Source organism: Ursus americanus, chromosome 35 (assembly GCF_024610735.1).
Source record: "Ursus americanus isolate L20-20 chromosome 35, mUrsAme1.1.p, whole genome shotgun sequence".
Classification (NCBI taxonomy): domain Eukaryota; kingdom Metazoa; phylum Chordata; class Mammalia; order Carnivora; family Ursidae; genus Ursus; species Ursus americanus.
Window position 1 is genome coordinate 4,947,444 of NC_142161.1, and position 27,578 is coordinate 4,975,021.

The 27,578-nt window shown below is 55.4% G+C and overlaps 2 protein-coding genes and 1 pseudogene across 4 annotated transcripts; 1 reads left to right on the forward strand and 2 right to left on the reverse strand.

Moving 5' to 3' along the window:
* The first annotated feature begins 15,486 nt into the window (after positions 1-15,486).
* THTPA (thiamine triphosphatase) lies at positions 15,487-20,117 on the forward strand. Its single transcript, XM_045802708.2, has 3 exons — positions 15,487-15,851; positions 16,253-16,804; positions 17,854-20,117. The coding sequence occupies exons 2-3, from the start codon at positions 16,258-16,260 to the stop codon at positions 17,997-17,999; spliced, it is 693 nt and encodes a 230-aa protein (XP_045658664.1). The 5' UTR covers positions 15,487-15,851; positions 16,253-16,257; the 3' UTR covers positions 18,000-20,117.
* Positions 18,691-26,803, reverse strand: AP1G2 (adaptor related protein complex 1 subunit gamma 2). 3 transcript variants are annotated; one of them, XM_087859053.1, is made up of 22 exons: positions 26,669-26,803; positions 26,112-26,316; positions 25,553-25,677; positions 25,271-25,412; positions 25,055-25,151; positions 24,804-24,880; positions 24,590-24,685; positions 24,094-24,174; positions 23,693-23,791; positions 23,465-23,520; positions 23,183-23,296; positions 22,857-22,997; positions 22,725-22,779; positions 22,516-22,638; positions 21,721-21,807; positions 21,507-21,634; positions 21,158-21,262; positions 20,699-20,816; positions 20,480-20,615; positions 19,400-19,563; positions 19,082-19,180; positions 18,691-18,988 (listed from the first exon to the last, which is right to left on the reverse strand). In XM_087859053.1, the coding sequence occupies exons 2-22, from the start codon at positions 26,313-26,315 to the stop codon at positions 18,887-18,889; spliced, it is 2,349 nt and encodes a 782-aa protein (XP_087715179.1). In that variant the 5' UTR covers position 26,316; positions 26,669-26,803; the 3' UTR covers positions 18,691-18,886. The 3 variants fall into 3 exon arrangements, with proteins under 3 accessions (XP_087715179.1, XP_045658661.2, XP_045658663.2); XM_045802705.2 differs by having other exon boundaries at positions 21,721-21,810; XM_045802707.2 differs by lacking the exons at positions 18,691-18,988; positions 19,082-19,180 and adding an exon at positions 20,142-20,257 and having other exon boundaries at positions 19,444-19,563; positions 21,721-21,810.
* LOC148107094 (uncharacterized) lies at positions 26,702-27,349 on the reverse strand (annotated as a pseudogene).
* Positions 27,350-27,578: the final 229 nt, after the last annotated feature.

The following is a 27,578-nucleotide window of genomic DNA, read 5'->3' on the forward strand; positions in this document are numbered from 1 at the left end:
GCCCCCAGATCTGGGCTCCTCCATGTACCTGGATTGTCCCTCGGACCCAATACAGACCAAATGCGCCTCCAAGGGCCTAGCAGTCAGGATTCCCGGGCTCCCTCCAGCTGACTAGAAGCACCAGGACTCCCGCACTGCTCCCAACCTTTCTACCTCGATTACCGCACCTCCCCACCGGACTCACCAATTCCCCAGACTCCACCATCCCATACTTCTCCCCGTGTCCCAAGTGGCCTGCATCCTCTCCAGTTCTTACTCTCAGCCAATCTCTAAAGACGAAACCTTCAGTGCTCAGCCCCGTGCCGGGAAGGGAGGTGACCTCTCCTTCCTTGGGCCACCTCTAACCCTCACCTTCAGATTCTTCCATTAGGACTGGGTCTCCAAGTCTGGCCCCACCTAGCCTGCAGTCCGCCTTTCCCACTACCCCCTCCTCCTGGGGGCCTAGCCAGGCGTGAAGTCGGAGCCATTAAGGAGCTCCGAGTGGGGCTGGATCAGCATGCTAATGAAAATGCAAATCAGCACCTGGGCGAGGGGTGGAGGGCTGGGGGTGGGGGGGAGGTGGTTGGTGAACCCAGAGGGAAGTAAAGGAATTAGATGGAGGGGTTATCCTGGATCACCAGAAAGCAGAGGCCGGACACCGTCTGAGAAAGGTGTCCCTCCTATGGGATCCTTGGGGGTAGGTGCCCTGGCTCACGAGGGTCTGACAGTCCACTGTCACCCCCCACCGTGGGGGCCCGCCACCCTTCCGCGGCCCCACCTGGTTGGAAGAACTGAGGCCGGGCCAGGGGGGCTTCTCCTGGGCCCTGCCACGGAGGGCTGACCTGGGTGGTGCTCCGTCCCCGCGGGGCCACCGCGCCTCCATCACACCGATCAGCCGCTTCCTCCTGCCTCCTGCCTCACTACTCCAGATCCAACTTCAGAGGAGATGCTAGGAAGCCCTAAGCCCCAAATCCTCTCTCCAAAGCTTTTATTTCCCAGGCCTGGAAAAAGACCCAGCTGATTGCCAGCTAGAAACCAAAGGAGTTTAGCTTTGGGCTAGCTTGTGGGCGAGACCCAGACAGCCGAGGGGAGGTCGGCAGCTGTTTAAAATTGCAAATCTCTTCCCCACCTCCCCCTCCTCCTCTACAGGAAAGAATTTCAATTGCAAATTTATCTCTGCCTCAGTGCACCCCCCCACTCACTCCCCCCCCTGCAGGTTTCTCCCCTCACCCTCTATTTATTACAAACCTTTAACTGTAGCAATTAGTTTTTCACCTTTTTCCCCTCCTTCCGTTTCCCTCCTCCTCACTCTTTTCTTCCTCCCCTCTCTGGGTCTGTGTCCCTCTGCTTGCCCTTCCTACCTGGAACTCAGTTTGCAGCTCTTGCTGGAGATGACGCAGAACCAGATGACAGACCAAAAAGTCACCCTCCACCTACCACCCCCAGGCCAAGAGTCCTGTCCACCCTCAGCCCATTGCCGTTCCTCCTGGACGCCCGGGCTGTCCTTAAGGGCGTCTCCTCTCCCTTGGGGCACATCCTAGATGTGGAGAAGGGGAGAAGGCAACCCTCAAGGGCCCTGGCATTCCTGCCTCTCGGGAAGGGAAGGGGCGAAGAGGGCCGACCCGGCGGAGGGTGGAAGTGGGGGGACAGTGAAAGGAAAGGTGGCAGCAAGGGTTGGGGCCCAGGAGGAGAGGGGTTAGGGGAGACAGCAGGCAGTGGCGGCGGTGTGATTAGAGCGGAGATTGATGTGAAGGGGCGCCACAGACGGCAGAGAGAGTCAATAAAACGAGAGGATCACATTAGAGGCGACAGAGAGAGCTTTAAATTACAAGGCTGCTGCCACCAAGGGGGATGGGAGGCGGCAGGCCTGGAGCCAAGGGAGGGTGGAGAGTTCTGAGGGTGTAGTCGTCCCTGGAGATGAATCTTCCAGCTCCAAAATGGCCCTCAGTCTCCAGAGCTCCCCTGCTGCCCCTTCATTCCATTTCCCTCCCTAATGCTTCCTTCCCTCACAGGGGGAGGAGGGGAGAAAGGGGAAGACGGAGAGAAAGCTACGGAGAAATAGAAGAGATTTTTTTTTCCTATTGCCCTCTTCCTCTTTCCCGAGCCGCGTCCCTAGTTACTGCTCAGGATGAGAAGGGAAGGCTGGAAGTGCTACTGGCAAAGCTCAGCTGGGGAGCGGCTGCCCACAAGCGTCATCACTGAACTGCACGGATTCGTCCATGGGAGGTGGACAGAAAGACACCCAGTTTAAATAGGGGGACAAGAATGCCTCTCTCTTGTGCGGTCCCTGTTCACCAGGCAGATACACAGTACGCAGAACAGGAGGGAGCCAGGAGGCTCCAAGACAGGCAGTGGGATCCAGAAAGCCTGAGAGAGAGAGAGAGAGAGAGAGAGAGAGAATGTTCGGAGATGGACCAAAAGGCTTGCATGTGAACTTAGGCCGTCTGAAAAGGTGGGCTCTGAGACGACGCAAGACAGGCGGGACACAGTGAGCCTTAAGAACAGAGAATTGTAGGAGCCGAGGGAGCAAGGGCAAAGGAAGGGCCAAAGAAAGGAGGCCCGAGGAAGGAGAGATCCTGCCCCTCACCGAGGAGGAATCAGGGCGTGCGTTCAGGTTGGCCTGTGGAAGCGGAGGCAAAGCCGGTCGGGGGCGCTCCCTCCAGAGCCCGGCGAGACCCGGACTACCCTTGGCGAGCGCCCCCTCCCGGCCCCAGCGGACTACGAACGGAAAAGAAACACTACTGCTCCCTAGCGGTTATGGAAGGAACATCACCAAGGAGAAGACAGGTGGGGAGAACAGATCGCCTTTCTCTCCCCGGCCTCCCTTCCTTAAACCAGAAGGCAAAACCCCACTCCCTTCTTTTCTCCAAACCCAAGGACAAGGCAAAGGCTTTCCCAGGAAAGTCTGCCATAGGGCACCAGCACATTTGCTTAAAATTTGCATACAGATTTCCACATCAGAACCCTCCAAACACTTTGGCCTTTCACTTTTCCAAATGTTGGATCTATCCCCTTCCCCTTATTCAGAGTCAATTTTTAGGACCTTTCCTTTTCTCTTTTCCTCTCTCTGAAATTCTTGCCTACAGCACTGCTCTCTTCAGACTCACTTTGCCTTGGCCTCTGTCCCCATTTTGTCTCAACCTGCTGCTTTCAAGGGGCCTCAGCCGTGGAGAAGAGGGTCTCGAAGAGAAAAATAAAAGATGGAGTGAGTGCCCTGTCTCAGGGGAACTGTTTGGTATAAACAGCAAATAAACTGACTTGATGGGCTTTGTTTTTAAGGCAGGGGAAGAACATGGGCTTTGGATTCATGCAGACCCAGGTTCAGCCCTGGTTCCCCCACTCACCAGCTGTGCAACCTTGGTAAGTTACTGGTCTGTTTCCTTATCTGGGAAAATGGGAAGAATGATCGCTTCCTCCTTGGCCCACTGTGAAGACTGCGACAGCGCACACACTGCATGGCCAGTCAGGTTAGTTCTTTTCCTTCTCTCTTGGCTAGCTCCACCCCCAGAGCGGAGCCTGGTGTTTGCGGGTAGTTGACAACTTTCCTCCTGCCTCGCCCCTTCTAGACCAGGACTCATCCTCTAATTTCTGCCCTTTTCAAAAACTGAGGGCAGAGTCTTCAGTGGACAGAATTCAAATCTAAGTGTGCCCAGCAGCAGGGTTCATTTCTCACTTGGCCCTCTTGATAGCCAGGCCTCGAGACACCCCATCATCCCAGAGCAGAGAATGGAAGCCTTGCCTAGGCCCACACCTGGCCTGGGTGCAGGAGCAGCTAATGCCCGGATCAAAACCATATGGCCTCTCCCTGCATTTAAAACTATCATTTTGTTTCTAAATCTTACCTTCTTATTTAAAAAGAAAACAAAAAGAGGTACTCTTATTCCTCCATTTTATTTATTTTTCATATCTCAAGTTTTTATTTAAATTCTACTAAGTAACATATAGCATAATATTAGTTTCAGGAGTATCTACTCCTCTACTTTAATCCTACCTGCCTCCCCTAGATCTCTCCACCCCTCCACCCCAAATATTTGGCAGCGTTTACTTTGTGCAATAGGCGTTTTGACCAAAAGACAGAAAATGAGAATGGCAGGGAATGAGACTCTCAGGCAGGAGAAGGAGTGTCATAGGGAGTAAAGAGACACCTAAGGCAGAGAGAAGGAGGGAGGAAGAGGGAGAGGTAGGGAAGCTGGGGGAAGGGGCCAGATCTTGATCCGTACATGTAATTACTGAATCTCATTGAGGCCTCCCAGCTTTGACATCAGATTGGACAGGTGGCTCGTGCCCACCGGGAGGGATGGAGCAAGGGGGCTCTGTCTTATACCTTGCAAGATGCTTAAGGTGGGCATGAGGGAACTGAGTGAGGTGTGAGGAGAAAGGAGAGGCAGAGAGGAGCAAGATGGGGTAGGCAGGGAGCAGACAGGGGTCAAAGGGAGGCTGTGTACTAAAACCACAGCTCGCTAGTTGAACATCCTCCACATTTGCATGGCTTGGCGAGTGGGCTGCTGGAGAGGTAGATGTCCTGGAGAGTAGTGGACCCTCTTGCCCACGCATCTCCCTTAATGACACCTCAACTGTTAGGACAGCAGTGTGGAGCTGTGTGATATCGTAGGTGCACCTGGGAGACTCAGGCTCAGACAACCCCACAAAGCCAGCTCTGAACCCTTCTTCTATATGAGGGGCAGGGAGTAGTGCCCTAGAGTTCAGATTCAGGGTCCTATCTGATCCTGGCAGGCGAGACCTCTGTAGAAGACTGCTGATCTCCTTGCATTCGAAAGGAATTGCACACAATTCTTTAGAATTATTTGGAAGAATACCATTGTAAGTGACTGTGTATAGAAATAAAACCTTCTGATTCTTTGAGCCTGCGTGAACCCTTGTGATGGTAATGACTACAGAGTGTTACAACAACAACAACTAATAATAATAATAGTATCTTTAAATGTTTACTGCGTGCCAGCACCGTGCTGAGCCCTGACAAGCACCCATCACCTAATTCTCCACTAGAATCTGATGAAACAGATACAGCTATTCATTCCCATTTTACAAACATGGAAACAGAGATGGGTTAAGGAATTTCTAAGGTCTCACGTTTGGAAAGAAGCAGAGTCCAGACTGGACTCAGGTAGCCTGGCCCCAGCACAATCTGTGAGCTTCTCGACTCTGGCTGCCGTGCATTTTGAACGAGCTCTTTGAGTTTTTTGTGTGTTACTCTGCTCTTCTGTGTGTCTGGCCTTGAGCCTATGAGCCTGAGCGTATCGGGTCCTCTTTCAGCTTGAAGGTGTTGGTCAGATGGCCGCTCTCAGTTTCTGAGAAGATGGGCCAGAAAGGACCACTGCTTTGTGCAACGGCAGGGGGCGCTATTCACAGTGCAGTCAATGAGAGGCCCTGGCCATTCCTTTTGTATGTTTGTGTTTGGGGCGGGGGGTGGAGATAGATATCAAAATGTTGAGGTGCGGATATGCGTATTCATTTGGGATAATGTCTCTGAAAGCTGGAAGTCTACACCTGTGCATCCCTAATATCATATGGGCTTGAAGACGAGCAGTATGGTATAGACTCGGAATCAAATTCTAGTTCTAGTCTGTATTATGTGGATGACTTCGGGTGAGTTGCTTGAAAACCGTTTCTTCATATACAGAATGGGGAATAGCTCCTCGGGGAGTTGTGTCCATTGAGCTGATCGTTATCCAGGCCAGCATTTTGTGACCAATAAATGGAAACGATAATTATTCGTTCACGTGCCTTATTTCCTGAGTTGGGGTGTACGTGTGTGTTGACTGCTTTCTGACTCAGTGTGTGGCTGAGGGCCTGGGTGTAGCGCTGTCTGTCCCAGCACCTCTTCGGGGTCAGTGAAGGTGCCGGCTCTCAAGCCTCCGGCGGGGTCTCCCGGTCGCCCCGGTTCTGCCCGCGTGGGCCGGGCGGCGGGGTGTCCGGTGCGGGTGTGTTGCCGCGTGCCTGTTTGTGCTGGGCGGCCCGGCTGGCGCGGGCGTGTTTGGGGTGGTGGTAATTACTGGGATGGCCCAGCCCTAATGAGTGTGATCCCGTTACACTCCCGCCGCCTCTAATGGAGCTAACCTCATTTCACAGCCATTAGAGATGGAGATGAGGCCCCGCCCCCGGCCCCGCCAGCTGCAGCTCCCGCAGCCCGGCCACGTTCCTTCCCTCCGGCTCGCCATTTCCCCGTGCCTCCTCGCCTTCTCCCGCCTGGTCGTCTGCTCCTCCTTCCAGGCTTCCCTGCCCGGTTCCCCATTGTTCTTTTCCCTCCCATCTTAACGCTCCCCTCTCCCCTGCTCCTGGAGCGTCCCTTTCCCTCGGCCTCCTCGGTGCCTGGGTTCCCTCCTCCTCGCTCGGGTCCGCTCGGCCTCCGCATCTCCACTTGCCGGCCTCTCCTCCGCGCCCCTCCCCCGCCTTCCCCGCCGCTGGCCCTCCCCTCCCCCACGTTGCCCCGTCTGGCCAAAGGACAAATCTCAAGGGGAAACCAGCAAAGACAAACAAGGAGCAGTGACTTCATTATCGTCGTTAATTTGCCACTTCAGTTCCTCCCACAAGGGTCAAAGCCAGCACGGCTTGAACTCAGGACTGCCACGGAGGCTCAGCCGGGGCTGCCTTTTCCGCTGGAAGCCTCTCCCGGGCCACTCTCCCTCCCTCCCTCCCGCTCCCCACTGCCTTCGTTTCCCGGCAGGGGGTCAGGCTCCCGGTTTTGCTCCTCCATTTCTTTCCCGGCCGCACAGCCTACCGCCGTCCTTCCTTTTTCATTTAAATTGTGGCCTTCACTCCAGCTCCAAGTCACATGGTTTTTACCTCCGATCCCTCTCTGTCATCCTCTGCCTGTCCCTGCTTCTCGACTCCCTGCCCCAGCCATCCTGCACCCCTTCTTGGCCTCCCCTGGCCTTCTCTTCCTAACCTCAGGTGCACCGCTTTCCCTGAAGCACCAGGAAGAAGCTGGAGATGGAAGAAGGCATTCAGGCCCAAGCCGGCCAGTGGTGGAGCTTGGAAAGGGCTGGGCAGAAAGGAAGAGAGCTGCCACGGGGGCACCAGGCCCATGAGTCAGAGGAAGCAGCAGAATCTAGACTCAGACATCCCAGACCTGAGAAACCACCCCCAAGACCAGAGAAAAAGGAGGAGAGTGCCAGCCAGAGGGCCTTGGGCTTGAGACTGGGCAGGGGAGGGGGGGCTAGTCACCGACAAAACAAGGATTGAAAGATTTGAGGATGGAAATGGCGTGGATCCCATCAGTTCCTCAGGGAAACCCAGTCTAACACACCGGTCCCACCCTCTGCCTTCCCTCACTGAGAAGCCAAATGACTAGCTGTTGACTCTTAACCTTTCGTCTGATCCCAGCCCCAAAGGGAGAGGCTGAGAGTAGCTGACTGTGACTGGAGGAGGCACTGGGGAAACGTCCACACGTGAAGTAAAAATTTCTGGCCCGCACCCATCCTGCCCCACTGACTGCACGTCAGCGAGCTACCCTGGGCGAGACGCTGCATACGTGTACCTTCTCTCCGAAGAGAGCTCTTGCTACTATGTCCTCCTAATTGCACGGCCCGGTGCCAGCACCGTTCCGGTGGCTGGCCCTGCTGTGACTCCAAGGCTGGAACCTTCGCTTTAATGTAAGCCCTTATTCCTGCCCAAACACAGAGGCAGCTCCTGTTCTCTCACTTGACTTTGAAAGAAAAATTCTGAGGGCTACCCAGCTATCTTGGCAGGAATTAGAAGATGTCTCCCTCCAGGTATATGCAGCCTGCCCTTCAGCGGCATAGCGGGATGACAGAACAGGTGGGTCTTAGCCCAGTCACCCCTTACACCGGGCCCCCTGAACGACCATCCAGAGGCCCTGGTCTCTGACTAGGTTCCTACAGGAGGGGGCTACTGAGAGCCAGTGGGATTACCTCAGGGTGCCAGAAGGCCCTCTAAATCTTTCACCCCTGTCTCAAGAGCCTGGGGTGGAGGAGGGGTGGGCAGGCAGTCCCCTGGGGCTTTCCCCAGAGAGGCGAGGGGCTCTGGGAAAGTGAGTGGTGGGATGACTGAGAAGGCAGAGAAGAAAGATGGAAAAATCAATGAAATGAGTTTCTAACGGTGAGGTAAAGGACCGCTGTGTCGACAGCCTGTCGCCTACTGCAAAATATGAGCCGCCCAAGTCCATGGTGGTGTCTGACAGTGCATCCTGCCACCACTGCCCTCCCTTCAGGGTACCCCCGCCCCCCCAGCCCCCTCGCCAGTTGCCCTGGCCGTTCTTATTATAGCCAGCCTTCCCGCCCCCCAGGGCTCTCCGCTCGCTTGCTGCCTTCCAGGTGTTCTCTCCTAGAGTCCTCAATCCACTCAGGGTCTTTCTGACTCCACCACAGAAACAGGACAGGTTATAATCCCTGACCGGTGCATCCTTCTCTAAGACTTCTGTGTATCGAGACCTCTCTCTCTGCAGATCTCCCGCAGAGTTGTGGTGAGCTCTGCATCTCTTGCCCCACCCCATCCTTTTCTAGATACCTCTGGACTCTCAACAACGGGCAGGCAGGCGTCATCCCTCACAGGATCCCTTACACCCAGGTCCGCGCCTCCTGCCTGCTGGCCCACTTGGCCAGTGCTGACTTCCTTGTAATTGCCTGGATTGGGACAGGGTGTATAGGATGGGCCTGGTATTGATTTATGAACACTCTGTGGCTTGGGGGGCAGGGCAGGGGTGTGACTGATTCAGTTGTGGTTTCATGATTGGGAATGGGGTAGGGTGGGGATGGTACTTCCAATTCAGATCTGCCAACTCTGTCTTTGGAAACAACTCCCAACCTTTTCTGGAAACCACCTCCTTTCTCTACCCTCCTCCGCATCTTCCTCTTGGGCTCCTGAGACTGTTCATTCATGTTTTCTTCCCATTATCTCTCCAAAGGCTCCCCAGATCAGCCCCTAGAGTCAGCCGTCCAAGGTGGCTGCCCTTGGCTGATACCAAGTGTGCCCCTAACCTAATCAGTCTCCCCTTTCTCCACCTCAGGTCTCACTGTTGCTCAGTGAACTCCTCTCCAGCCCTTTCCTTCAGTTTCTGCTTTCCCAACTTGCCCACTGATGTAGACTTAGGCCTGAGGCTTGTGGTGAGAGGAAGGTGGGCAACTCCTTTCCCTAGCTTCTCCAGATTAATTCAACATTCAATCAACAGATATTTATTAAGCATCTTCTATGTGGCAGACGCCGGGCTAGGTGATGCGAAACAATCGGAAAGTAGGTGGACAAGGACCCTGCTCCTAGGACCATCATGACTAACCCTGGGTCTCTCAGCCAACAGCTTCCTCTCCCGACTCAGTCCCCCCCCCACTCCCCTCCCCAGCCAAATTCCACTGCCCTCTGGCATTTCAGAACGCTGCCCTTTTCTCTATCCCTGCCTCGGGTTACACTCACACAGCCCCGATCGCCTCTCTTCTGCATTGCCAGCTTCAGTCTCCACTCCTAAACCCACAGCCAGGTTCATCTTACATTTTCAACAACTCTCCTTCCGGCTCACAAAGCCCTTCTCCTTTCACGTTCCCTAACTGCCATTTCCAGTTTTTTTCCTTCTTTGCCTGCCTTTCAGTCCTACCACCTGGTCCTCAATGCCCCCTGTGTCCCAAGGTCCCTTCCTCTTGCTGCTGCAAGGCTCTAGTGAATGCCAGCCACTCCCATACAAGTTCTCACTCTGAGCTCAGAACAGCTCCAGGGAGGCGACGTCAAGCTACCGACCCAGGGACCCTACAGATCAGACTCAGGCCCCGGCCCTGTACGTGTACAGCTCCCAGCAAAGCAGCAAGTTGTTCCTCTGTGGGTCTCAAGGTAACACCAGCTGCTCTGACATCATGGAGGGAGGAACCCTGTCAGGTTGCCAAGGCAACACCAGCAATTTATGACATCAGAGGCTTGAGGTCTTTGGTTCTCAGGGGGTTAGAAAGACTCAAGTTCCTGTCAGCTGAAGTAAATGGAAATTCTACTTTTTCATCTCTTTGCTTGTGTCCCCCTGGCTTGGGAATGAAGAGCAAAGGCCTCTGGTGGGGTAGTGAGGGTCCATTCGCTAATGGAACGAATGCTTGTGAGGTCTCTTTCCCTCTCTCTTCACCAGTATCTCTGCTCTCTGCCTCTCCTTTGGCATCTCCCTCTTGGGGGGCTTCACCCAGTGGTATTTCTGCTATGCCTTTTTCCGAATCACCCCTCCTGCGGCGCTCTCTTTGCACCGGTCCCGCTGTGTCCCTCTCACACCAGAGGCATTTGTCTCCTTTGATACCTCATCCTCTCCTTTCCTCCCCCTCCCAAGCTCTGTGCGGCTCTGATCTGCTTCAGCACGCCTCCATTTGCCTTCCATTTACCTTCTTTGTACCATATTCTTTTTCCACCTCATGTTATTCTTCGATTCCTCCCTTCCCCCACTTTACATTGTATTCACTGCGTGTTGCCTTTTCTGTTGACCTCCTCTTTAGGAATACTCTATCATTTCTGTCCATCTTCTGTGTCCCTCTAAACTCGTGTTTTATTTCATTCTCCCAATTTTTCACTAATCACCCCTCGGTTCCATCCCTGCCCCCATTCCGCATGGATTTTCTTCCCTTCCTTTTGCACATTCCTCACGTCATGCATTTCTCTACTCCATACATTTATTGCACACGGCCTCTCCTTCCTTTCTGGAACACGGTTCTCTGAAATCTTCCATCTTCTGCCCCTCTCTACCTCCTTCTTTTACCCTTCCAAGCTCTGAGGGCTGGAAAACAACGATGGGCTTAAAACAAGGTAAACTCTCCTGACTCTTTATCCACCTTTCCCATTCTTTAGGCTGATGAACCTGGCCTCTTGCATAAGACAGCTTCTGTCATATGAATGAAAACAGCCTCGTAAAGGATCCTGCTGAATCCAAATATGATAATAACAGGGGCCCAGGAAGAAGATGAGCTAGAAAGTGAAGAAAAAGCCACTAGATACCTAGAATGAACTGAAGGATGAGAGGCAACCAAGCGGGGTGGAGCTCAGAGTCCTAGAGAATGTCCCCTTACAAAATCAAAGTTGACAGTTAATGGACATAATGGCCCTGACTGATGAAGGGGTTATATGCCCCTGGAAGCCCATTAAATTGATTTCTTGGCCTGTTTATGTGCCTTCACAAACCATACTCCCCACCTCTCCCAGCCCCTTGCTCTCTGGTACCTTCTGCTGCCGAGGTTAAAATGCTGGGTGAGTGGATAAGGGGTAAAAGGAAATTAGGGTGACCAAGGAGAAAAGGTAGGCAGAGGGCAGGTTATGGGAACAAAGGTAAAGAACAGGCAAGGGACATCACGGGAGATGGGATTGCAAAAAAAAAAGGGGGGGGGGAACAAAATGGGGAAATGAAAAAATATACAATGGCAAAATGAGGGAAGGGAGGAAATCAAGTCAGCAAGGAAGAGGTTTGTGGTGAGAAGCTCCTGGAGAGGCAGATGACACACATGAGACCAGAGGTCCTGGTGGTGGAGACAGGCACATGGCAAAGGAGACAGTCAACAATGCTAGAAGTTCCAAATCTTCCTGGGTGAAGGTAGAAGAGGATGCTGTCCTGGCTGTGCTGAAGGGGTACCTGAGTCCATCGGGGAGACACATCTGCCCCAACCCTCAGACTCTTTTCCAGGCCCCTGACCAGTGACTGCCGCAAACATGACTGATAAGCATGAAAAAAGTAGCCTGAAAAGGCCAGGGATATCATAAGGACTCTGAAGGACAGGGCATGGAGTCCTAGACGGACAGACCAGTCAGGCAGCCAAGGCGTGACACACAGTAACAGGGACACACAGGGAGAGGATCACTCGGATAGGAAGAGTCACATGCGGAGACAGTGACACACAGACCCAGAGATGGACGGTTGGAGAGAATGAACGAGGGGGAAGAATGGTAAAATCAAGAGGCAGGGACGCATGGACAGAGAGCAGCGGGGCTACAAGCACATCGAGACCACGCGTGGTCGAGTGCTCAGAAATGACAGGGCTACTCTGAGAGGGGGACAGACAAGAGAAGAGCAGATGGAGAGTTGGGGGGCCAGGAGAGACACACTTCACCTTGAGTGGAGCAGTGGCCTCCCCTCACCTACTCGCACCTTTCCAAAAAAAAAAAAAAAAGGCAGCTCAACTTCAGGCAAAAACGAAGATCGAAGATTAAGAGTATCCACGTCCCCTCCCACGCACCCTCGCCCCCAGCAAGCTAGCCCCTCCGTCAGCCCGCCAGCCTGCCGCGGTTTCCGATCCCGCAGCCGGCGGGGGGCAGCCGAGACCCAGGCCCCTCCGGGCTGACAGCTCCGAGCCCGCACTCACCCGGCCTCCCCTTCCCTCCGGGACCCCCGCTCCCCGCACAGCTCGGCGCGGTCCGTCTAGGCTCTCGTTACCCTCCGTCTGTCCGGCTGGCTCCTGGTCCAGCCTCGATGCCTTTTCCCTTCGCCGTGTCTCCCTCCACCCCTGCATCTCTCTCCCCCACCCCATCCTCCCTCGCACACCCCCTCCCCCCCCCGTGCCCCTCCTTCTCCTCAGGCCCTCGGTCTGTCTGTCCGTCCGTCCATGTCCCCTCCCCCAGCCCCTTCCCGTCCCTCTCCGTGCCCTCCAGCGGCAGTCTCCAAGCGCCTCCTCTCCCCTCCGTCTCCAGCTTCCAAAGAGCAAGGAAAGGAAGAAGAGAGAGAGGGAGAGGAGAAAAAAAACCAACCCAGCAGCATCGGAAATCGATGCACTTACACCTCAGCTGGAAGCAGGGACGGGAGTCGAACCGCGGCCGCCGAGCAGCGCGAGGCGGGGAGGGGAGGGGGCGGCTCTTGGAAGGGACTTCTCCGATGTGTTGATTCCTTTTTTTTTCCCCTCCTCCTCCCTCCCTCCAGCGCTCACTCCGGGGCGTCAGGGACGGAGATGGAAAAAATAAATAAATAAATTCACAGCGGTGAGGGAAGTGAAGGAAAATAATCAATGCTATTTGGCTGCGGCTGAAGTGTTTTCCCGGCTTCGTGAGGGGGTTTCCATTGATTCACCCTGGGCACTCGCTCTCTCCCTGCCTCCTCCTCCTCCTCGCCCTCCTCCTCCTCGCCCTCCTCCTCCTCCTCCTCCTCCTCCTCGCCCTCACTCCTCCGCCTCATTCACTGGCTGGAGCCTAGGCGTCCCACACAATGGAATAATCAATACCCAGGCGCCCGGGGCGGCCCCACTGAGCAGGTGCAGCGTCCCGCCCGCCGCGGTGTGTGCCGGGAGTTGTAGTCCGTCGGTCCCCGCTCCCACCCGCCTGCCAGCAAGCGCTGCGTGCGCGCGCCGACGGAGGCCCCAGGGCTGGCCGGCCTGCGGGCGGGGTCGCCTTGCTCCACCGTGGCACCGGGTTTCCAAGCCAGTGCTTGGAAAGGTGGCAAGCGCCTTTAAACTCCTTCTCGGGTTCTCCTCCTCTCCCTCCTGCCTACAGAAACCATACATGTGTTTGTTTGTTTTAAATGGGCTCTAAGTAGCCTGGGTTTCTACCAGCTTCCCAGAGCCCCCGCAGGCCTCTTTCTTTTCCACTCCCTTCTTCCTGCCTTGCCAGTCCCCCTCCTTTCTAATTGCGTACTAGAATCTTCACTTCCACACAGTTACTCTGAAGTCTCGGAGAGCTTCTGTCCCCTCCACCCAGAGTTGGGTCGGGAAAGGAGGTTCTGGCTCCTGGTTCTCATCTTCAGGTTATAAGAGCTCTTATATTCTAGTAATAAGAGTAGAGATTTATTGAGTGCACAGAACAGTTCCAGGCACTTTTATGTACACTAACTTACTCAATCCTCACAACTAGTCCCATTTTACAGTTGAGGAAACCAGGCCACAAAGAAGTTAAGTGGCCCAAAGTCCCATGGCCAATAAGTGACAGTGCCAGGATTCAAACCTGGATGGTCTGACTCCAGAGTTCACAATAGCTGCTATAGCCTACTTCTCTTAAAGGCAAAAATAAATAAAAAAGGAAAAGACAAATAAGAAAGGAAAGAGGAGAAAAGAAAAAACCTTGGAGTTCACAGGAAAAGAGGAGGGAAAAACTAACATTTTGGGTCTCTATGATGTGACCGTTTATCACTGAATCCCTACCCATAACTGTGGCAGTCCACATTTTACCAAGGAGAGATGAGAGGTTTAGGGAGGCAGACTAGCCTGCCCAAGACCAAACACCTGGAAATCAAAGCTGGGAGTCAACCCCAGGTCTGTCTGGTTCCTGAGTCTGGTCTTTCCTTTCAGTTAAGTTGTTGCCTCTGCCCCACTGAATTGGACCTTACAACTCAGGGAAGAGGACCTTATAATTCAGGGGAAGAAGTCTTTTTCCCCAGGGAAGAAAACTGAAAATCAAAGGATGGATGAAAAGTAGGCCAGTGATCAGAACTAGGGGCTGGGGGCCCTCCCCTCCCTGACTACTGGTGCCTGATATGGGGTGGAGGAGACATCCATCCAAGACATCCCAAGTTCAAGATGCCATGTCTGTAAATCAGTGTCCTCCTCACAGTACTTCCCGCGGGTTATTTGTTTCCAGAAACATGCTGGGAAGATGACAGATGTTGAGAACCTGGCACTTCTCACCCATCGCAGGAGTTGGAGTCACTGTTCCTCAACGAGCTACCACACCCAGAGGGTCAGACACACAGCGTCCAGGTAATCATAGTCCTCAGAGAGAGTAAGAAGGAGCTCTTCTCTATTTTGTCTCCCACATCTTCCTGTTTCTCCCACTCCAGATAAAGCCTGCTCAGGGGCCACTGGCAACTCAGTGACATATTCCTCAGGCTGGCACTCAAGGCCATTTCCAAACTGTCCTTCAACTGCGTTTCTAGCCTCATCTCCTTACACACTGGCCAGGTGCTCTCCAGATTCCTGGTCTTTGCTCTTGCTGTTCCTGTCTCCGTCTGGGTCTCTGTTGAAATCCCCTCATGTCTTTAGTTCTTATACAAAATATCGTTTCTTCTCTGACAAGAAGTTTTCAATCTTGGGGCGCCTGGGTGGCTCAGTCGTTAAGTGTCTGTCTTCAGCCCAGAGTGTGATCCCAGCGTTCTGGGATCGAGCCCTACATCAGGCTCCTCCGCTGGGAGCCTGCTTCTTCCTCTCCCACTCCCCCTGCTTGTGTTCCCTCTCTCACTGGCTGTCTCTCTCTGTCAAATAAATAAATAAAATCTTAAAAAAAAAAAAAAAAGAAAGAAAGAAGTTTTCAGTCTTACCCTAAATAATCATGGTAGGATGTATTATCCCCTCTAAACCTCCTGAGTAGTTAAACTGGTCTTAGTTATCCCCCTTTTCAGCCCATTGCCACTGGCCTGTATTTTGTGGGCCACCATAATAGTCAATAAAACATCTCTTGGATAGCGTCTGAGTGACTGGCTTGGATTTCAGGCCTATTTGCCTCGGAAGTGAGGGGGCTGGAGACGGGACTGGGGCTCGGCTTCTTCCCTCCGACTGTCCTCACCGCCCCTGCTCAACTTTAGGTTGAGTCCCGCGGGCGGGAACCGCAGCTTTCCCGTCACCATAGCGACGGGTGGGGCGAGAAGGCAAAATCTCCCTTTGGAACTACATCTCCCATCATGCACCCGGACACCAGGGTGCTGGGCTCAGCCTGAGGCCTGAGACCCCGGCCGACCCTCGGGAGCCGGGAGGGGTCCGGCATGAGAGGCAGAGCGTAGGGGGCCTTCTGCGCTCCCGGCCCACCGCGGAGGCCGCGGACCCCCTATCACGTAGCCAGCCTCTCGAATCCCGGCCTGTGCTCGGCACCGCCACATCGGGCCTAATATGGCCGCTCGTGCTGGGACCGGCCAAGTGCGCAGAGATCCTAGCTGAGGTCCGAGGCCAGGGACTGCTCCCGGCATTCCTCGCGGGCGTGGCGTGGGCTCCCCTGGCCCATCTCCAGGTCCCGCGAGTGGGAGACCCTCGGGCTTTAAGGTGAGACCCGAGGATCCGCTGGCCTGGCCGGTGCTGTGGCGAAGGGCGGGGTCGTTGCGGGAAGTGAGCCCCTGGCCACCCGGGGTCGCAAGGTATAGAGGGGGAGTATTGAAAGGAGGACACTCACTAGTTTTCCAGGGAGCCCTTTGGATTGAGGACGTCATGAAAGGTGTCAGGGATTACCTGGAGATCTGTCACTGTTGCAGAACTTTAGAGACGGGGGGGGGGGCGGAATCCGTCACTGAGGCAGGGAGAAAGAGCTGTAGCCCCAACACAGAGCTCTGTGATAGCGTGTGCCTCATAAATTCTTCCAGGGTGGGGCGCGGTCTGCTGAATTGTCACCCTGCAAGGCTGAGCACCCCTGGGAGCTCAGCAAATGTTTATTGATTTACTGATTGCAGGTAGCATGGCCCAGACCTTCATTGAGGTGGAGCGAAAGTTCCTTCCTGCCCCTGACACAGAGGAGCGGCTGCAGGAGCTGGGGGGCACCCTGGAGCACCAGGTCACCTTCAGGGACACCTACTATGACACTCCCGAGCTGAGCCTCATGCGGGCTGACCACTGGCTGCGACAGCGAGAGGGTAGTGGATGGGAGCTCAAATATGCTGGAAGGCCAGTTGTCCCAGTAACTCACACCCACTATGTGGAACTCACAGCTGAGCCTGCAATTGTGGCCCAGCTCTGTGAGGTGCTGGGGGCTGATGTCCTGGGGCCTGGAGGTGTGGCTGCTGTGCTGGGCCCACTGGGGCTGCAGGAAGTAGCTAGTTTTGTGACGAGGCGTAGTGCCTGGAAGCTGGTGCTATCCGGAGCTGACGAAGAGGAGCCTCTGCTCAGGGTGGACCTGGATACAGCTGACTTTGGCTATGCTGTGGGTGAGGTAGAGGCCCTGGTGCACGAGAAGGCTGAGGTCTCAGCTGCCGTAGAGAAGATCCATAGCCTCAGCAGCATGCTAGGTGAGGGAGACAGGCCCTTCTGTGCTGTCTTTCCCTTCCCTACTGCTCTCCTGGATGTACCCACTGAACCAGCTAGAGGGGAGGGTCTCGGGGTTATTTCTGCAATGGAGATGGTCTTGGCAATTTTTTGGAGGACCGAGTTGGCTTTTACAGAAGGTGCCTAACCTGGATCGGATCCTTCCTGGTCTCTAATCTCCACCAGTCCTTGCCTCATTTAGTTCTCACACCTCCAGCTGCTCCAAGTTCGCGTCCATTCTCTGCTTGAATCCTTCCATCCATCCTTCCTTTCCCCAAATCCTGTCCTCTTATTTTTACAACTACCTAGATCCTCATTTAATTTGTCCTGTTGGCTTTGAGTAAAAGGCAAAAACACTGTACTTACGTGGCAGACAACAGGACAAGTCGTGGCCGATTTTTTTTTCTGTAGACAGTTCATCCATGGGGACTGAGCATCCCATGAGGCCTTAAAGTGATGGAATGCTGCTCTCGCTTTCTCAGCAGACATACACTGAGTTGAGCTTCCTCCTATATGCCCAGCGTGCTGCCAGGCTCTAACGATAAGACACCGACTTATCACGGCTCCGTACCATATAGAAGCTGGAGTTCTATGGGAGTCCCACCCCATGGCTGTTGCTGCTTCTCTCCTTTCTACGTCCCTGTTGCTCTGTGTGCGTCTGTGCATCTGCTTCATTACCAACCCAGTGAGCTCTGTCCTGCCTACATGGGCTTTAATCTTGATTGGGGGATAGAAGCAGTAAAGGAAAAGAGTGGATATCGAGGCACCCTCTGCCTTCATGGGAGCTGAGCGCCTCTTCACCACTTCTCGTTGCTGGAGGAGAAGCTCATGCTTGGCTTCCCAGCCTCACTCCTACCCAAAGTGGCCCTTGTAGGCCCCACTGGCACAGGCCAATCAGGGTGTGTGCTGGTGGGTTACAGAAACTGGCTGGACTGCCTTGGCAACAACTTTGGGGTCTGGCTGTGAGGGCAGGGAGCACAGCCAAAGCATTTACAGCTCTGTCTGGTCCTCTCATGTCTCCTTTTGCTTGCAGGTGTGCCGGTGCAGGAGACAGCACCTGCCAAGGTGATGGTGTACCTCCAGCGCTTCCGGCCTCAGGACTATCAGCACCTGCTAGAAGTATACAGCCCCAGAGAGAAGCCGCAGGGGACTAAAGCTCCGGGCAGCAGCTTGGGCTAGGGTGTCACTTCCTCAACAGGGAAGGAACTCTGGGTCTAACGGTTCCTTCCTGGGCACACTGTGCCTCTTTCCTTGGCCTTCTTCCCAGTGTCTCCTCTCTCTCCAGCTCTGCCTGTTCTTTCACCTTACCCTCAGCTACCCTTCCTTGAACCCTCCCTGGCTGCCTCCTCTCCCTCACCCGTCAGATGCAATCTGTGGGCCGCCCCTCTCCCCTGGCCGCTAAGCAGCCTCCATTGATTTCCGCTCGTGTTTATAGGATTTCCACTTAGCCGTGATCAGTAGTTAAGCACAGGAAAATCCCTTGCCACCCCCCCCTTGGTCGATGCCATTGATTCTGCCAGCGGCTCCTAAACCGCCTCACAGCTGAGTTAGAGATGAGGGGAGGCAGCAGGGATTTCCCTGCCTTGGGGTGTGGGGAACAGCAGCAGGTTGGGGAAGTGGGTGGGAATCCCTGTTAGAAATCTGGAAGTTCTGGTTTCACTTTGCTACTGTGCCCTACTCTGGCCCAGATGGTAGAGTGCCTCCTGTGGAGGTTTAGGGGCAAATTTGCTCTCCAACCGGGAGAGGGTAGAAAGAGCTCTTCTTTGTTGAGACAGGTTCCTAAGGCTCAAGGGAAGATACAGACTTCCTGAATGAGATTCTTTACATGCTATGATTTGTAAACGTTTTCTATCTCAAATATACCCAAATATGGCTTTCCCCCTCAGGCTTTATTGGGCTTTCATTATTTGTGGTAGTGGGGGCAGGCCCCCCCCCCCCCACTTCTTGCAGAGGCAAACGCAGGACCAGAGCGCCACCTGCTGGTAGCGGTCAGGTACAGGCTCCACGTGGCTGAGACCCTGGGGGGTTTGGGACACAGGAGGATTTCAGACTGAGTGGAGGCTGAGTTATTGCCAAGTCTCCGCGGGCAAGTTGTTCACCTCAAAGATCTCCTGCACCGACTGGCCCAAGTGGTGGTAGGTGAGGCGCAGCTTTAGCCTCAAGGGGGCCTAGGAATACGAGAGTGGAGACCAGGGTTAGCACCTGTGATTTCTCCTGTCCCTGGGCCTTATCAACAGGGGGTGGGGTGCTCCTGAGCTCACCTTGTTAGGATTGAAGATTCTGAGGAGCTGGGTCACTGGAAGGCCACCCTGAGCTGGAACTGTGTCCCCACTGGGGGCCTGTAGCTGCAGCTGGAAACTCTGAACACAGGAGGTTGGGCAGGGCACAGTAAGGCAGCTAGCTGGGCTCAGGCCACCCCTCCACACCCAACAGTTTCAGATCCTCTTCCCGTAACTCCCCAAGTGCTTGTCTCTGCACGTCATTCCCATCCCGTCTCATTCTTCCTCCCATCCACCTCCTCTACTTAGCCTTTTCTCCTGGACTGCCCAGGCCACCTCATATCCTGGTCTTCTACGAACCTTGGGCACAGCAGCCTGGCAGACGAAATGGGTGACATCAGCCCCTGAGGTGTTGACAGCAGTGACCGTGATTAAGAGCAAAGCAGGGGTTTCAGGGGGTCGAACGAAAGACAGATTCAGCTGCAGTCCTTCACGCTCAAACACTCTGAGATTTGGGACGGAAGCTGGAGTATGGAGAGAGAAGCAGCTCAGTGTATGAGGAAGATAACAAGCTCATTCACTCATTCAACAGAAATGAAGTGAGTGCCCACTGGGTGCAGGGCGGTGCTCGAGATGCCCAGTGACAAAGTGGACAAGAAGATGAAGTCCCTGTTCCAAGCTTATAGTCTAGTGGGCACAGAAAAACGATATACAAGAAAACCACCAAGATAATCACAGACTACTTGGTGCTATGAAGAAAATAAGCTATGTCACAGTAACTGGGAAGAATAACTTAAATAGGAGTGGCAGGGGAAGGTATGTGAAGAATGAGAATGAGCCAGTCATCTGATGTGCTGGGCAAGAACATTCCATGTAGGGGCTAGGGGCGCCTGGGTAGCTTAGTCGGTTAAGCGTCTGCCTTTGGCTCAGGTCATGATCCCAGGGTCCTGGGACTGAACCCCGCATCGGGCTCCCTGCTCAGTGGGGAATCTGCTTCTCCCTCTGTCACTCACCCCACTTGTGTTCTCTGTGTCTCGCCCTCAAATAAATAAATAAAATCTAAAAAAAGAGAACATTCCATGTAAAAAGGAGCACAAATTACCAAGGGCTTCAGGTGAGAGGCTCTGAGGAGCTGAGAGGGGCCAGCGGAGCATGGAGCGGGAAAGCATAGGAGATGGGCTGCGAGGAAGCTGGGCCCCACAGGCCAGGGTATGATGTCTGGAACAAAGGGAAGGCACGGAGGGGTATCCAGGAGGGAACTGGAACAAGCTAATGAACCCTTTTACCTATCAAGATGGGGATGTGACGGCGGCGGGGGGGGGGGGGGCGGTTCACAGCACGGACGAGGGCATGTGGACCTCAGTCCTTGGCAAAGAAGGAGCAGCAGCACATTTCCACCCTTTTCTTAACACGTCTGCTCTCGCCTTTGTTGAGGCTTACCTGGGGCTGGAGATGCACAGGGCAGGTCGAGGAGGTGTCCTAACGTGCCTCCTGGGGAGGGTTCCAGAGGCGGTGGGGGCTGGGCAGCCCCAGAAGTGCTATCCAGGAGATCTAAGAGATCCAAGAGCTTGGAGGCCTGGGGGAGAGGGCAGAAGGAGCAGGGCTAGGTGTGGAAGCCCGACCAAGTCCTCTTCCCCTGGGGGCTTCCGGCCTCCTCACCGGCGGCTCTGTGGAGACAAGGGCTGCCTCTGAAAGCTGGGCTTCTTTGCTTTCCTTTGCTTCCTCATCCTGAGTGCCACCTCGTTCCACAAGAGGCATCTTTTCCAGGATGGCAGCCCTGAGAGGATGGAATATAGGTGTGTCCCTCTGGGTAGACCCTGGGCTTTTCATAAGCAGCCTGTGGGAGGACGGGTAAGACCGTGCGGAACCCCGGGCACAGGGTGGGTCGGAGTGCCTTTCTGACTTCCTAAGCCGGCACTCTGGTGCTGGTTTTCGGATGAGCACGGAGGGTTGGGAGCCACCTTGACTACAAAGAACTATGGGTGGGACGCTCGGACTGTGGAGGAGGAAGGACACGGGAGGATGAGACTCTTGTACCCACAAGGGGGTCCTGGGGAGAGGCCACGTGGGGAGAGGGCAGGGGATGGGCGCCACACCGCGGCACAGTGATGGCCGCACCTCATGTGGTCGTACTTCCGGAAGAGCGTGTTGTACTCCACGGCCCGCTGCTGCAGCTCCACGTCCACGCAGCTCCCGTAGATGGACACCACCTGGCGGATGCGGCTGGGCCGCGGGGCGGGGTGTGAGTGGGAAGCAGCCCGCCCTGCCCTTCAACTCCAGGCTGCCGCACCGAAGGGAGAGGCCCCACAGAGCAGGGGGATACCCACGCTGCCTGGCTCAGAAGGAAGAACCTAAGGACTGGGGGACTCGGGGTGTGTGCGCAGAGAGACACTCTGAACTGCTGGGCATGGTGAAGGGACATCTGTCACTGCAGGCACCAAGAAGAGGGGCCGGGACCCTTTCTTACTTGTTGTCCCCACGGAGCCGGGTGCTGAGCTTCATGAGGGCTGTCAGGGCATATCCTCGGGTGGCCGGCAGGGACATATGGGACTGCAGCACCTTTTCCAGCAGTGCCAACACCTCCTCTTCCTTCACCTTCGTGGGGACACAGGCAGTAACCGTGGGGCATCTTGCCTCTCCTGCCCAGGCCCTCCTCCGTGAACTCGTGATGTTGGCCTCACCTGAAGGGGCTCGGTTTCCTCACAGCTCCCCTCCAGCAGGAGGTCCCCGTATTCTCCAATGCACCAGGCTGCCACTTGCACCAGTGGCTGCTGCGTGGGACAAGAAAGATGCTAGGCCAGGTTCTGGGTCCCCTCCCCACTTCCACGCCCTGTGACATCCCTTTATGCAGTGCAGAGATTGTGGGCTTTGGAGAGGTGGGGAAAGGGAAAGGTCTTGCACAGAAACAGTTATGTAAGAATTTGTCCATTCCCCCACCCCTCCCAGCTCTGTCCTGGCTCTTGGATGTCTTCTGCCCTCTGGTGGCCAAGCATCAGAACTACATGGCCTCACCAAAAGGAGCTCAGCGAGAACCAAACAAGAGGGTCCCTGCCTTGAGGAAGGGGTACGGGGTTTCTGCCCACCCTACTTAATATGGAAAAAAGATGGTAGATAGATAGTGGCTGGCTTCTGTTAATCCACTCAGCATTTAAGATAGTAAAAACCTGATCCGCGCACAAAAAGCTCTATCTCATTTGCTCCTCAGCTCTGGGAGGTAGGCAGGGTAGAGAGCTGAGTACACGGAGCGTAAGGAGACTTAAATCAGTCATCTGTGGCTACAGAGCCAGTAGGTACCAGAGCCAGGACAGAAGTCCAGGTGTTCTAACTAGAAACAGGGCTCTGTCCTTGACTGTCTCCACTAAGTAGGCAGCTGTGACCTCCAGGGAAAAACAGCTGGGCAGCAGGTATAGGGAGCAGGTGGCCCAGGAAGGGCTGGGAGGCTCCAGCAGCCCTGGGTCCGGTGGTGGGAACAGTACTTGGGAGATGTCCTCTGCCAGGGCGCTGTAGAGTCGGCGCACAGAGTAGGCATGTAGCTCCTGGGCACCCCCAATCAGCTGGGTCAGGTTGGCCACCGCGTCATCCCGTACATGGGTGCCTGCCTGGAGGGGGTGAATGTGGCAAAGGGCTCAGGGTGGCGAACCCTGCCCACTCCCTCCCAGCTCTCCTAGATCAGTCCCTGCCTCACCGTTGTCAGCACACGCAGGATGGTGTCTATGTGCCACCGCTTGGTTGGGGCAAACCTAGGGGACATAGGCCTCTTCAGCCCTGGTACTGACCCTCCCCAGATTCTACCGTCTCGGCCTCCTGGGCACCTCACCTCTCTGCTGCCAGCAGGATGCCGGAGGCACAGTCGGCCCGAAGATCAGGGGGGCAGGATTCCAGAAAGCTCTGCAGCTCTTGTGTCATGGCTCGCACATTGGAGCTATTCACCAGAGCCAGACTCAGTTCCAGGGCCCGCCTGGCGGGAGAAAGAAGTCGTCACTATGGGGTAGCCGGGTCACCCTGAGCTATGCCTCCAGCGCTCCCTTCTCCAGGCACCTGTCTCCTTAATCCCTCTACTTCGGCGGCCCTGACCTGGTCCAGGTCTTGGCTACCAGGTGCTGGGCCCTCTGCCCTGCCTTCTTGTTCCTCTGTCCTACTCACCGGCTAAGGGAGGCGTCAGGTTCCCGCAGACACTCCACCACAGTGGGCCGGTGCCGCTGCACAGCACTGTGGTTGGACTGCACCATACGCAGCAATGACGTCAGGGCTACATACCTGGCCAGAGTGGGAGAGGACCTGTCACACCATGGTCCTCAGCCCCCTCCCTGCCCCATCCTGCCCTGAGTCCTGGAATAAGAGGTAAGTAAATCAGGAGACACTGGAAGGAGGGCCGAGGGCTGGGGGCTCAGTGGCACAGCCCAGCCAGACACCCGGGACCATTACCTAATGTTCTTGTCATTGTTGAGCAGAAAGCGGCCAAGGATGTTGACAGCCAGAACCTAGGGGAGGCAAAGTTTGAGGACAGTCAGGGAAGGAGCAATGTGCTCATTAAGGAGTGCCGGCTGCTGGGCACAGGACAATGCGTGGGGAGGAGGAACCAGCGACTAGGACCTGTCTGCCCGGCTGGGGCTGGTGGGTGGGGCCGCAGGGGGAGAGGCAGGGGGAGGATACCCGCAGGCCGGCTGCAGAGCGGGTGTCCATGATGGTCAGCACCGTCTCAAACAGGACCGCGTTGCCCGCGTTTCGGCTGGTGTCTGTGTTAGTGGCCACCTGAGTGGATGGGAGAGAAGATGCTACTAGAAGGGGCTCTTCCCTCTCCTCAGGTCTCTGGAAGGTACCCACCATGTTGTCCCATCATCATCTAACAGAGTTCCCCAAGCCCCCACGATGTCCAGGGGCTACCACACTGAGACAGCCTGTGTCCCTGTCCTCATGGAGGTCACAGTCTAGAGGGAAACGGAGATGGGATTATAAGGGCACCATGGGGTGGGTGGTCACGTGAGGGGTGCCTGGGGCTGGCAGGATCTCAGAGCCACACACGCCTAACCGGTGCCCGCTCTCCAGTCCCCCACCTGGGCCAGCAAATCATTCATGGTCTCACTGCTTTCTTCATGGTTCCGGCCCAGAATCCGAAGCAGACGAAGTATCTGGACCTGAGATGGGTTAAAAATTGAAAGGTGGAGGGGTCCAAAGGGTAAGGAGTCGGGCTGAAGAGAAAAATCCAGCACTGGAGAAAGTATTGTGAGGGGCCTGGCTGGTTTCCTAGAGCCTCCCTGCCCCTCCCCCTCCCCTGCACAGGTCCCTTGGGTCCTGGGAGATCAGAGGCACGTGAGGCTGGGGGTTTAGAGATAGGCTTTTTTTTTTTTTTTTTTTACCAAACTGGATTTCTGACCTTTAGGCATCCCCTCTTCCCGCACTGGTCTCGGGATGACCGTGCGATCCTGTGCCTGCCACCCTCCCGCGTAAGACACTCACTGACCCAAAGCGTTCTCTGGGATGTGGCCGCTAGCCACGGGCTTACTGCTCAGCTCTCTGCTTCAGGGATACAGCAGGACAAGGTCAGCCCACCTGCAGGAAGGGGTCGCTGACTCCAGATATACTGTGCTCTGTGGAGTATCCCGTTGTCACCAGAGTCCGGAGGATCTGCACCAGCTGGGGCACCACCTGGAGGGAGGGCACAGCCTTACTGGGCGTTCTTCCTAATCCTCTCAACCTTCAGCCCCATGCCAACCCTACGGCCCCTCTTCTCCTGGCCCAGGGCCTGCCTCTTTCACCAGCCCACCTTTCGAAAGTGCTTGAGGGCCGCAGGGCTTCGTTCACAGAGCTCCGTGATCAGCGTGATGGTGCCCAGCAGGATGCCTGGTGTGTGGGAGGGGGAGTGGACGGTGGGCCAGGGGCACAGGAGAGTCTACGGCGTGTGTGTGTTCATGTGCACATGCTACCCTTCTCCTCTGGGCTGGTGTTCCTGTCTCATTTTTCACTTCTGTCCACAGCCAGAGGTAAGGCAGGGGATGGGGAGCCCCGTGGCCTTACCGTGGTGGCGTTCATGAAGCAGTTGGGCACAGGGTGGGAGGAAGATGTTGGAGAGCTCGGGGACCTTCCGGATCATGTGCACTGCAGTCAGAACAGCCTGCAGAGATCAGGGGGCTCAGAAAGGGGCGGGGGTCTGCCAGGATGGACCTCCCACCTTTAACATGTGGCAAACAGGACAGTTCCTGGGGGGAAGTGCCTAAAGTCCTGCCATCTCACCTTCTTGCGCACATAGGAGCCGGGCTGCAGGAGCAGTTTCTCCACCTCAGTGGCCAGGTCCCGGCACATCTCAGCAGAGCCCACAGTGCTCAGGGTGCATAGGGCGAGGCCTTGTACTGCCTGAATCCCTTGGCTCAGGTCACTGCAGAGTCCGGAGGGTGGTCAGTCAAGCTCTGAAGAAATCCATCCTTCCCAGGATCTACATCAGGCAGCCCCCTGGGATTTCCCAGTTCCCCACTCTCCCATCGCCCTGATTCCAGGTGCTTCCCAGAACCCTCTCACTTCTTGATGCTGTTGGTAATGAGCAGGTGGGCATCCTGCCTCTCATCCAGTAGAAGCATGGCCCCCAGGTAGCCCACCCTCTTGTCTGTGAATCTGGGGGAGGCGATCAGTTTCAGGCACTCCATCTACAGGGAGGGGGAGCAGACCAGGAAGGGGCAGGGGTGAAACTTGAGGCACCCTTTTCTATCTCCTTTCTTAGGTTAATTTATGGTAGCACCATTTCCCATCATCCTCCCTTCAACCAAGGAAAAGGCTTAGGAAATTCAAAGTTTCAAGGAACTTGAAGTTTCAAGTTTGTGGGTAGTTTCAAGGAAGCAGAAGTCGAGGGAGAGAAAAGGAGGTGGCTTGAATGGGGCTGGCCAGAGAATGAAGGGTTCAATCCAGCTTATGACCTACAGGGGTTGTAATGGGGAAGGAGGTCAGCGGTGCATGCTGGGTGGGAAGTCTCAGAAACTTTGTAGAATTACAAAATCAGGGCACAGGTAGGTGAGGGTGTCCAAAACCCTGCCCTATTAGCCTTCCTCATCAAACTCTGAAGTGAGGCGTCCCTACCCAGTACCTGTCCAAAGTGGGCGGGGTAGCCCAACATGTGGACGTAGAGCAGTTTGGCCAGCTGGCGGTGCCTGTGCAGAGGGTCCCCATCGCGGAAGGAGGCGCGGATGTGGGCGCACTCCTTCTGGATCACCTCCCGCTCCTGGGCCTGGGTCTTGGCCCCACGAATTTCCTCGATTAGGTCTTGAAGCTTCAGCGAAGGCACCACCATCCTGAAGGGGCAGAGCCCGGAAATGGAGAGGGTTCTGCACCTGTCGGGCCGGGGGTGCCTGGCCTTCCAGTCCAGACTCGCTCTGTGCCAAAATCCTGAAGGCCCGGGCCCGGCAGCTACCCTAAAACTCAGCCCACATGGACCTTTCCCCACGTGGGTTTACCAAATTCCGCCCCCTCCTCACCGTGGGAGCAGATCCCCACTACGCATGCGTCTCCGCCCCCCCCCCGCCCGTTCCCACGGAGCATGCGCCAGAACCCCGCCTATTTCCCGCTCCCCCCCTTCCTCGCCGGCCACACCTGGTCTCCCATCCCTAACTCGGCCATTTCTTTCCTTCCAGGGCCCTGCGCTACCTCTTCCGCGGGATTCCTCCCCAAGGTCACACCTCAGGCGGCCTCAGCTTCCCACCAGGACGGCAGCCCTAACGACAGCTTCACCTGGCTTGTCTCCACTCCGCTCCTCTCCCCCCAGCGCTTCCTGGTACGGGGCCCGACGGGGGTTGGTCCTTGATCTGGTCCTTCCCTCTTCCCGCCCCGTCACGGGACCCCGCCCCTCCTGGGCCGCCGGGCTGAGCCGTCTGGAATCCTCTGACCTCAGGCTTTGGAGTTGAGGGCAAGGAGCTCTTCCGGCGGCAAGACTGCGTAGCAGGCCTGGGGTTCCCCAAGAGGCTTCTTTGTACCTTCTCACCACCCAGGGAGCCTCAAGAGAGCTTGGATTTGAAGCCATCGCACCCCAAAGGAGATGACAATCCCCCCCCTTTTTTGAACTTTTTTATTAATATATTTTTTTGTTAAATTTCTTTGTATTTTTTTTCCTGCAAGACTTGGTGTTGGCGGCACTGTTGTAGTTTAACTTCAATCCCAAATTCCATGAAATAGAAATCAGAAGTAAAGGTTTAGAGGGGAGGGAGGGAGGCAGGCCAAGGAGTAAACAGAGTTTGACTAGAAAAAAAGAAGAGGATATGTGTGGTGGGCATTCCCAGGCAAGGCCATTCCTTGAGGGAGGGGTTGGCAGGCAGCTTGCGTCTGCCTCATGCAGGGGAGGGAGGGAAGATCCCCTGGGGACCCTACAGAGGGGTCCCCCTCTTCCTAGGGCTTCCTGCCCCCAGGGGAAAGCTATTAACAGGGATCAGCCACAACCTCAAACAGGGCTCTCCACCTACCTCTCACCCTGCTTTGACTCCCACCTCTGCCCTGCCTGGAAAGTGTGTGAGAGATTGGCTTCCGTCGATCCCTCTTTCCGTTGTTTTCCCGTTTCACAAGA